General features: G+C 37.4%; 4 protein-coding genes across 4 annotated transcripts; 1 reads left to right on the top strand and 3 right to left on the bottom strand.

The window, feature by feature from the left end:
* Positions 1–35: 35 nt before the first annotated feature.
* On the top strand, positions 36–1,101 carry LOC108606116 (ATP synthase subunit delta, mitochondrial). Its single transcript, XM_017995969.1, has 4 exons — positions 36–121; positions 313–521; positions 581–792; positions 865–1,101. The coding sequence occupies exons 2-4, from the start codon at positions 323–325 to the stop codon at positions 925–927; spliced, it is 474 nt and encodes a 157-aa protein (XP_017851458.1). The 5' UTR covers positions 36–121; positions 313–322; the 3' UTR covers positions 928–1,101.
* An 877-nt stretch (positions 1,102–1,978) lies between these two features.
* Positions 1,979–3,099, bottom strand: LOC108604993 (cuticle protein 16.5). Its single transcript, XM_017994560.1, has 2 exons — positions 3,094–3,099; positions 1,979–3,031 (listed from the first exon to the last, which is right to left on the bottom strand). The coding sequence occupies exons 1-2, from the start codon at positions 3,097–3,099 to the stop codon at positions 2,138–2,140; spliced, it is 900 nt and encodes a 299-aa protein (XP_017850049.1). The 3' UTR covers positions 1,979–2,137.
* Positions 3,100–5,295: 2,196 nt separating this feature from the next.
* Positions 5,296–5,851, bottom strand: LOC108606117. The gene is made up of 2 exons (XM_017995970.2): positions 5,743–5,851; positions 5,296–5,659 (listed from the first exon to the last, which is right to left on the bottom strand). Exons 1-2 carry the CDS (start codon positions 5,746–5,748, stop codon positions 5,354–5,356), a joined length of 312 nt encoding a protein of 103 aa, XP_017851459.1. The 5' UTR covers positions 5,749–5,851; the 3' UTR covers positions 5,296–5,353.
* A 2,878-nt stretch (positions 5,852–8,729) lies between these two features.
* LOC108604994 (glycine-rich cell wall structural protein 2) lies at positions 8,730–9,486 on the bottom strand (the record flags this gene model as incomplete). Its single annotated transcript, XM_017994561.1, has 2 exons — positions 9,481–9,486; positions 8,730–9,410 (listed from the first exon to the last, which is right to left on the bottom strand). Coding segments are annotated over exons 1-2 (687 nt in total), but the record flags the coding sequence as incomplete, so codon positions are not given.
* Positions 9,487–10,508: the final 1,022 nt, after the last annotated feature.

Below are 10,508 nucleotides of genomic sequence, written 5' to 3' on the forward strand. Positions count from 1 at the left end.
TAAAGTCACTCATCGCTCCCGATCAATTATCGCACATCTCTGAAAGCGGCACAGGTTTACAAGGCTGAGCGACAGAATTCCATAGTATTCTTTATTTTCTTTCCACTCCAAGTAATTAAAGGTAAGTAATTGCAATTAAAATGTTAAATACGCAATATAAGCAAGTCGGGTTGCCTATTTACTGTGTGTTATGTGGCCAGGCGCGACAACAACAAACTGCATTGCCAGCAGGAGCTGCATAACCTACAATGTTACATAATTTCTATATATTTGTATTATTTAAAGTTAATATTACCAATTACTCCATTGCAGAAATATCATAATGTCGATTGTGAAAAATGCTCGCCTGTTGGCTGCACGCGGTGCACGCCTGGCCCAGCAACGCAGCTACTCCGACGAGATGAAGCTGACTTTTGCGGCTGCCAACAAAACCTTCTTCGATGCGACTGTTGTGCGCCAAATCGATGTGCCCTCCTTCAGCGGTGCTTTTGGCATTCTGGCCAAGCATGTGCCCACGCTGGGTAAGCGCGCAGGATTGCTTCTATAGTTGTCATTAGTGAAATCTTCTCATGTCTTTTAGCTGTGCTTAAGCCTGGTGTGGTGATGGTCACTGACAATGACGGCAAACTGACCAAGTACTTTGTGTCCAGCGGCTCCGTGACTGTCAACGAGGACTCGTCCGTGCAGGTGCTTGCCGAGGAGGCTCACAATGTTGAGGACATTGATGTCTCAGAGGCCAGACAGCTGCTTTCCAAATATCAGTCACAGATGAGCTCTGCCAGCACCGATAAGGTATGTTCCACAATCCACGCATTCCACACCAGTTCCACAATACACAGTTATTCATTCATTTGTCTTTTACAGGCCAAGGCGGAAGCTGCCATTGCCATTGAAGTAGCTGAGGCTCTAGTTAAAGCTGCCGAATAAATGCAAAAAATAATAACTATAATTATCTTAAAAAACAACCACAACAACATCCACAACAACAAGCTGCTTGCAATTGTGTTTAAAATAATTAAAACTTAACAAATGCTTGTAGATGCTTAAGCCGCACACTACAAAAATTTGTTATGAAACAATAAAAACAACAACATCAACGTATATATAAATCTCGTAATATAACGCGGGCCACCAACTTGCAACAACTGCAACAGGTTCACACTTTTTTTTTTTGTGTTTGTTAAGTTTATAATTTTATTTGTCATGCAAATGCGTTCATCCAGCTGCAGCGACGCCAACGCCAACGTCAGCGCCAACGCAACGCAACGCCAACGCCAGCGCCAACACCAACGCGAAGGTCAAGTTTACAGTGGACGTCGCTTTGATTTCACTTTTGCTTTTTTTTTCTTCAGCTGCAGTGAGTGTGTGTGTAAAAAGAAAAATATGGAACATATGTAAATGGAACGCATATGAAATGTTGCTTTTGTTTAGCTTTATATTTATATTTTTTTTTTCAAATTTTTTTAAGTGCTTCAAATGTGAGTTTGATAATTATGAAGGTCAGCAAAAAAAAAAAAATAGAGAAATTCCAGATATTGACTGAAAATAATATAAAATTTACATATTGGTATATGATGCATTGGCGATTTTGAAATTTAGGCGTTTAAATATTGCTGTAAGTAAAAAACGCTCATATGCAAACCTTTTCATAACCAATATCAGTAGTAGTAGCAACTAACTAGTAGAAGTAGTAACAACCAACAAATATACAATATATATTGTATATATATATCCATTTAAATGTACATATAATACTATATGTAATAAAATTATGGATGCTAAGCTGTGTTCCAAAGGATCATAGTAACAGTTTATAGAGAATATGTTCTATAAGAAATATATTCTCTAATTTTATAGTATCGAAAATGTTTTCTAAAAATTTTCCTGAAACGATTCTATAATATATCATCTAAAAGTTGTTAAAGTTTTTACACACCAGCTAGTAAAAAGTGTTTCAAATTTGGATTTAACAGTCGGTTTGGTTTTTATTTAAAAAACAATTAAACTATGAAAAAAAATTCGAATAACTTATGGCATAAGTTGTAGGGAAATGTAGTAGAGTTCGGACGACTCGGAATGGTGTGCAGTTGGCTGGTGCAAGGTGCGGGATGCATGGATGATGCAGTTGTGCTTGAATTTACTTAAACTGTGGTGGACCATAGGTCTGGGCGGGCACATGGCCGACAGGCAGCGAGTTGTCGACAGTTGGCAGGCTCAAGACGGATGCACCTTGGCTGAAAGTTGGACCAGGCGCTGGCTCGGGCACGCTGAGCACGGATGTTGGTGCGGAGTAGGAGACGGGAGCGTTGTACTGCACTGGAGCGGGCGCATTGTAAATGGGTGCGGAGGCTACAGCGTTGTAAATGGGTGCGGCAGCAACTGCTGGTGCACTGTAAATGGGTGCAGGAGCAGGTGCCAGAATGGGGGCAGGTGCCAGAATTGGAGCGGGTGCACTGTAGACTGGAGCAGCAATGGGTGCGCCATAGCTGGTGGCGGGCAGAGCAACTGGTGCGCTATAGCTGACGGCGGGAGCAGCAACAGAGACGGCAGCAGTGTTGGAGTGCTCATGGATGACGCGCACCACTTTGGTGGATAGCGCAGGGCCGGCAATATCATGATGATGATGGTTCTCATGCAAGACCTTGATGATTTGAGCGCCGGAGTGCACGGGAGCAGTCTCTTGGTGCAGCACCTTGATCACCTGCACGGAGGCGGGCGCAGAGTGATGATGATAGACGGGAGCGGGCGCAGACACAACTTTGTACACCTGTGGTGCAGGTCCATAGTTATAGCCGCCGGCATAGCCGCCATGATGACCGCCGCTCTGCTGGTGTATGACCTTAACAATTTGCACGGGCGCAGGTCCATGTCCATGGCCATGGCCATGGCCATGTCCATAGGAGGAGCCGTGACTAACATGTGCGACGCCATTGTTGTTGCCGCCGCCGCCACCGCCACCGCCACCACCACCCAGCAGACCCAAGAAGCCAGCATTGGCTGCAGCAAAAAGCGCACAGAGTACCACGAAGACCTAAAAGATTCCAAATTGTTGGCAAAGAGTTTTTTAATTTTTTTTTTTCAGCCTAGGCTTACCTTCATATTGAGTATTATTCCTGCTTGATTAGCGACTTGCTGGCCAAACACACAACTGATGTCAATCTTGGATTCAAGCGTTGCTTATATACGATCCACAAATGCTGCACGTGTTGTAAACGGGCCAGCGGGCCACGAGTAAGGCCAACAGCGCAGCCGGCGCAGGCGCAGGCGCAGCAGCCCAGCCCAGCCCAACAAAAGCATTTCATTAACATAGGCTGTTACATACATGCATACATGTTAACATACATATGTATGTGTGTGTGCATCATGTTTATGCAGATGATGCAAAGTCTTGTGCGCTTTCGCTCTGACCGTGACTGCTGCGCTGCTCTGTTACTGATAAGCCAAATATTTTACATCGCTCTCTTGCTCTCTTGCGCTCGCTCTTTGGCTGTGCGTGCGTGTGTGTGCGTACGATTTGCATATTGGCGCATTGCTTCACCTGACAACGACGTCGACGGCGGCTCGCTGTCTATTGATGCAGCCCACACCCTAAATAAAACTTAATATTAAGCTGCTGGGCATCAATGTTATTTCAAGGTGAATCGGAATTTTTCAGCGTGGCTTTGTTCCCAAAATGTTTTTGTCAACTTTACAGCGCCTTTGCTCTATAACTTGTTACATCATAAACAAAATCGAAACCTAAGCATCTGCCTATTAATATGTGTGTGTGTGTGTGTGGATTGCATTGCTTTGCTCAATCGATTGAGCAGCTCAAGCAACTGATGCGAGCCAATTTGAGCAACAATTAGCGTGGGAAACCATAGCAAATGCAATTCATTATCATTAAAAAAATAAAAATATATTATATATACATTTCATAGCTCATTCTGGTTTAAGCTTGCGCAGCTGCATTAACGCTTTCTAATGCATTTATAATAAATGCAAACGTTACAAAATAAACTTTATTAGCACTTTGGGAATTTACCAAAATATATATATTGATTTTAAATTTGGAGTAAAAAAACAAACAAATTCTTTAAAATATATTAAATTAACATTTGCATTTAGTTCTGAATCATTGGCTTAGTCAACTAAGGGAAAGGGGCAGCAAAAAAAAAAAAGCTGAAAATTGGCATTGAATTTAATTCTAAAGCATGTGCGTAGTCAGCTAAGGGCAAAAGTTACAAACGTAGGTTTTGCCCTCATAAAATTACATTAAAAAAATGCATGCAATAAAAAAAAAAATGTTTTTGTTGTTGTAATGTTGGAAATTACAAGCTAACTACGCCCATGCTCTGAATTTAGAATGTAAGCTAAACGCTAGAAAGTAAAGCCAAGCAAGTTTAGAATATTTAATTTTGAATTAAGTGCTTACGTTTTTTTTTTTATTGCTTAAATGTTAAATATACATGAATTTATACTACATTTTCAATATTTATTGGCACAGTTTGTTTTTATTATTTTAATTAATTCAGAGCTGCCAATTTTTTTTTTAGAATTTTTAATTTTTTAAACGGTACGTTGCACTTTAGAGAATAAGGCTAATCAAGTTTAATGTAGATTAAATCGAATTTAAATATTATTTTCATAATTCCTTACCTCGTTAAGCCTATGCGCTACACTTACAAGCGCCATTCCAAGCACTTTTCATTTCAACCTAATTCAAATTGAATTTTTAAATAATTCAAAACGAATAGTCCTTTGTAAGTTAAATTATATTTTATTGTGTGGTGTTGGCGCGAGTGTTTTGTAGCGCAGTTGTCACTTGTGTGTGTTTGTTTTTTATGTATATTTAATTAGCTTTAAAATTGGCTTGCCATACATCAATTTGAAACTGCTCTATATCATTTGGTGTGCCAAGCAAACCCTTTTCGACAAGCTTAAGGTAAGCGAAGCGTTAACAGCTGTCGGAATTTAAAACCTAATTTGAATTTTAAATATTGTATGCTTTAATTGTTTAATTTAGACAGCAAGCTGCATATTAGAAAGTAAACCCAAAGCAAGCTTAATTTTCAATATTTTATGACTAGAAATTCCAAGCAATTATTATTTAGATTTTTTTTAAAGCTCAACGAAGCGCTTTGTTAATTAATTTATTATATTATGTTTATCATAAATTCCCGCGAACATGTTTATCTAGCTGAGCTAAGTTTATTGCTCCAATTGTAGCACATGCTAGTTATAGCTACTAAAATAAATACAAGCAACTTGTTTAGGTATAGACAATTTTTAATTTATTAAAAAAAAAAATTTGATGCATTTAAATCAAGGAAGAGAAGGCTGTAGGTTGAAATCAATTGGATAGACAAAGGATTTACTCCTTGAGGATGCCACCGTAGGCGAGGGGAGCAGCATAAGCGGCATGTCCGACGGCAACGGGCAGAACAGCGCGGTGCACTGTGTGGACGGGGTGGACAACTGGAACGGCAACGGTGTCGACAACGGGCACGGTGCGCACAACTGGGACATGACGGACGACGGGCACCTGACGGACGACGGGCACCTGGCGGACAACGTTCACGTTGCGGACCAGTGGAACGGCATCGTAGTGTGGGTTATAGATGGCACTGCTTTGGGCATAAGCCAGGCAGGCGACGAGCAGGAGAGCAGCAAGTTGGAACTGTGTATAAGAGATTCAAAATTTAGTTAAGTACTGATCCTCGTTGTGTTGCTAGCTGCTGCTGCTGCTGCTGCTGGACTCACCTTCATGTTGTTTGGATTGCTTAATGGTTTGTGTGTAGTTTGCTCGATTCGCAAGCGGTATTTATATCTCCAACTTCAATATGGAGCAACTGGCAAACTGGCTATAGAACCACTATACGCATTCACCAACGATATAAAAATAAAAAAAGATGTTATGTAAATTAACATATTTTACGAATTAGGGATTTGACATTCTATATACAAAACAGACGCAGCGTATTATTGATATTTCTATATAACTGTAGATTGTATTCGCTCACTTTTTGTGTTTGACCAAACAATAAGAACTTGTTCCTGCCGGACGAGCCGACGTCCGTGAAGCTTTACGCCAAAAAAAGTCAACTCGTAGCGCCATTGATTAATTTTATTGAACTCAAGTCGCGTACGTTACTCACACACACAGACGCACAATCTTTTGTGTAAGTCCATTACTTGTTTCAAAAGCTTTTATGCTATTGTACACTGAGCAGTAGAATATATAAACTATTTGTAATTGAATACAAAGCAAAGTAGCATATCTGATTTTTTAATTACATGTGTACTATAGTTATTTTTTTTAAATATTTATTTTTTGTATTTATGTATTTATATATTATAATGTATTGTGTAATTTTTGTAATTTTTATTTATGTTGCATATTTCAATATTTATTGTAATTGTTTTTATTTTTTGTAACCATTTGCTAAGTAATAGTAATTCAAATATTTTTATGTATTTTAATCCTATTTAATTTTTATAGCCATTTGCCAAGTCTTTTTTTTACTTATGTAGTATATTCAAATATTTTTTAAATATTTTAGTTGTATTTAATTTTGGTAAGTAATTTTTTACTTATGTGGTATATTCAATAATTTTATAATATTTTAGTTATGTATTTTTTTGTAAATATACTTTTATTCTTTTTATTTTTTGTAACCATTTGCCAATAAATGTTTTATTTCTGTAGTATATTCAAATATTTTATGAAATATTTTAGTTGTATTTATTTTTTGTAAACATTGGCCAAATCATTTTTTATCTTTGTAGTATATTCAAATATTTTTTATATATTTTAATTCTTTTTAACTTTTGTAAACAATTGAAAAGAAATTTTTATTTACGTATTATATTCAAATATTTTTATGTATTTTAATTAATTTTATAACTGAGTTATTCCCTCAATAAAGACTTTCTTTCATAAATATTTGAATCTACTTGCAGTGCGCGTTTCAAATTAAAATTCAATTAAATCAAAGGTATGTACATGCATTTCTCATTTAGCATTTGCTTGTTTAATTTTAATACTGTTAATACATATTTTTGTAAAATTTTGCTTAGTGTATTGATTTATTTTAATTTCATTAGAGACAACATATGTATTTTAACAATCTAACTTTAGCTGCAAACATCATTCGATCATTCACCGTCTGTCAACATTGTATATTTTAATACACTTTGATTTATTCTTATGCGAAACGAAGAAGGGTATATCAAAGTTATGCACATATATGTAACATGGCGCTAGCTGTGACGCATTGCGATAATCAGTCAAAGTGTATTAACAAATTGAGTTGAGTTTGTTGTGCGAGTTTGAGCGGCGCGCCTCTTTGTTTATCGAATATTGTTTGCTAATGCTAATTTATGCCCACTGTGCGTATGCGCGTGCGTTGAGCTCACGGCTTCCCTGTTTATGGTACTTAAAAATAGCAAATGTCATAAAATTTATAAACATGGCCAAAACAATAAGAGTATGCTTTTAATAATATTAGACATTCTTTTTTTTTTTTTTTTTTCTATATATATTTTTGGAATGTGTATACAATTTATTTAGTTTTTTTGTTTGCTTATTGTTTGTTTTTGTTCATTTAAAATTAAAATTGATGGGTTTTTGCGCAAAATATCAGCCGGTTCCGTTTCATGCTGAAAAAGATTTGAATGTGAGATATAGTAAAGATCAGATGGCGTTCTATTGATAGTTCCAGTGCATAAATTGAATGCATAAATATTATAGAAAGTTGCAGTTGATAAGTTCTTTTTTGGTATTTTCGAAAAGCGAAAGGTTATTTATGCTGCTGAAGCGGTTTTGAATGAAACATTTAATTTATTGTTAGTTAGAACAATTGAAAGTGTTGCATACTTTTGGGTAAGAGAGTTCTAGCTAAGATTCTAGATCGAAATAAAATATGTTGCAACTTATTTTTATGTTGAATGAGTTCAACTTTAGGTATATGAAATGACAGAGTTATATAGATTATATAGAAATTTATATTATTATGTTATAAAAACTAAAAATAGAAAGTTTTTTTCAATTACTTTTAATTTCTATTTCTCAGTATTACATAAATTGTTATATGCTTAAATTTGTTAATATCAAAAAATATTTAAGTAATTTACTCTACATAAACAATAGTTTTACGCCTTAAACGAGTCATAAACTATATCTATAATCTATTATTATTACAATAATAACTGCAATTAAGATTAACAAACAATGATAATCAGCTATTGCGAAATTAATGAATTTAACATAACAAAGACTCAAATTGAGCAGCGAGTCAATTATTAAGCGTTTTTGTGAGAAAGAGAGAGTGAGAGTGAGTAAGAGAGCGAGATGCGTTACACAATTTGTTGTTGCTGACCAAAGAGCTGGTGGGTTAATCAATTCGAGTGCCATCAATGAAAGTCGTGCTCAAAGTGATATAACAAATGTTGCACATAATATAAATTATTATTTTTTATAAATTTATGTATTTATTAACAAATAATTTAACAATGACAATAATGACTTGATGATGAATTAGCCTAAGAAAAAAAAAGTATTGATGTATAAAAAAAAAACAATTCATTTGGTCTAACTAAAAAGTAGAGTTTGGAGTCTACCAGCCGGCATTGCTCCAGCCACCCGCAGAGGCGGCAGCAACATGACCAGCGCTGCTCCAGCCGCCGCCGCCGCCGCCGCCACCAACAACATGATGTTGCTGTTGATAGTGTTGCTGCTGCTGCTGCTGCTGTTGCTGTTGCTGCTGCACGCGCATCACCTTAAGCGTGCCACGCTGCACGACATGACCGCTCTTGAAGAACGCGCCCTGCGCTTGATCCGCACGCATAATGATGGCATTGCCCTTGTGGCCAAAGGTATCGATGAGCTGGCCATTGATGGCAGCTACATTGCCATAGCCGCCGCCGCCGCCAGCGCCGCGACCATAAGCATCCTCCTGCAGCACCAGCTGAATAATCTGTGGCAAAATGGCGTTCAGCTGCGACTGCGAGTGACCGCCGCCATAGCCATGACCAGCAGCATAGGATTGAGCGTGACCAGCGGCATAGGATTGAGCATGACCAGCGGCATGATAAGCAATGGGCGCAACAGGCACCACTGGAGCACTCTGCTCAATGATCTTGTACACCTGTTGTTGGCCAGCACCATAGCCAGCAGCTGAGTGATGCACGTACTGCGGAGCAGCTGCGCCATTTTCCAAGATAATCTTAATCACTTGTGGGCCAGCAGCATGACCAGCAATATGCGCATGACCACCACCGCCAACATGTGCATGTCCAGCGCCGCCATGTGGCGCAGCTATGATGTCATATGTTGTTGTCTTGGTGTTGCCACCGCCGCCGCCGCCGCCGAATAGCGACAGAAACGTGGCATTGCACACTCCCAATGTGGCCAGCAGACAAATGTAAAGCTGCAATTTGAATTGTAATCCGTTAGTTAATCCCGTTAGCTGCAGCTGCAGCAGACGCCTTCCAACTTACCTTCATTTCGTTTGCAACTTTGTATATAAATCTCTCTCGAACTGTCTTTCTGGATCTGTGCCCGGCTAGCGACCGAATGATGTCTCTGCAGCATCGTCGCGTTGCTTTTATACAAACGCCAGCAAAACGTTACAAGCATATTCCCGTTAACTTTAAATTATAAAAGGGTCTCTCTGCTCTGTCTGCGCGCATGCGGAACAACGGCAAAGCGACGACGACGACGACGACGTCGACGCTGACGCTAACGCTAGCGTCGGCGCATGCGTATAGCTGGAATGATGGGAATGGCAAAATGTGGAACACGGGCCGGCCACAAGTTTTGGCTTTGGGCTGAGCGCATGGGAATTTTGTTTATTGCGTTGGCTCAACTTGAAACATTTTGTATGCGTGTGTGTGTGTGTGTTTGTTTGTCGCTGCTCATCCAACTCTTGTAATTCACTTTAAATATTTTATAATAACACGTATACGTATATACACAGATTTGTCTTATTTTTGGCTGTAAGCTCAAATTTCACAACACAGGGTGCCGCCGTATAAACATAACTTGCATATTTGTTGTATGCCGCATGCATAAATAATAATTTTATTCAAATGTTAGCATTTATTATTTATTATTTTTTTTTGTAATTTAGTATGTAGCAAAAACATTTTTTTTTTAAAACTCAGCATCAAATATTTTATTATTGCTTGTTTACTAATATTTTTGTAATTTAGCATGTATTAAATATAATTGTTATACAAACTTTAGCATGTATTAAATATAATTTTCTTAACAGCATTCATTATTTTATTATTATTTGTTTAATAATATTTTTATGTATTAAATATCAATGTTAGCATACACATTTATTATAATATTTTTTATTAATATTTTAAAAATTATTTATATTATAAAACTCATAAGCATTAATTACAGCTTATATTGATATGCTATATTCATATTTATATTATAGTTTAATTATTACAAACATTTTATTTAAGCCTAAGCAGCAACAAAATTGTTATTATAACTTGAAGTGCACCCTGTA

The sequence above is a fragment of the Drosophila busckii genome, chromosome X, assembly GCF_011750605.1.
Source record: "Drosophila busckii strain San Diego stock center, stock number 13000-0081.31 chromosome X, ASM1175060v1, whole genome shotgun sequence".
Lineage (NCBI taxonomy): Eukaryota > Metazoa > Arthropoda > Insecta > Diptera > Drosophilidae > Drosophila > Drosophila busckii.

Excerpts from the sequence above, each read along its gene's own strand:
- LOC108606116 (XM_017995969.1), top strand. The coding sequence starts at position 323 with ATGTCGATTGTGAAAAATGCTCGCCTGTTGGCTGCACGCGGTGCACGC. Across the intron at positions 522-580 it reads CAAGCATGTGCCCACGCTGG|CTGTGCTTAAGCCTGGTGTG; the intron begins GTAAGCGCGCAG and ends CATGTCTTTTAG. Across the intron at positions 793-864 it reads GCTCTGCCAGCACCGATAAG|GCCAAGGCGGAAGCTGCCAT; the intron begins GTATGTTCCACA and ends TGTCTTTTACAG.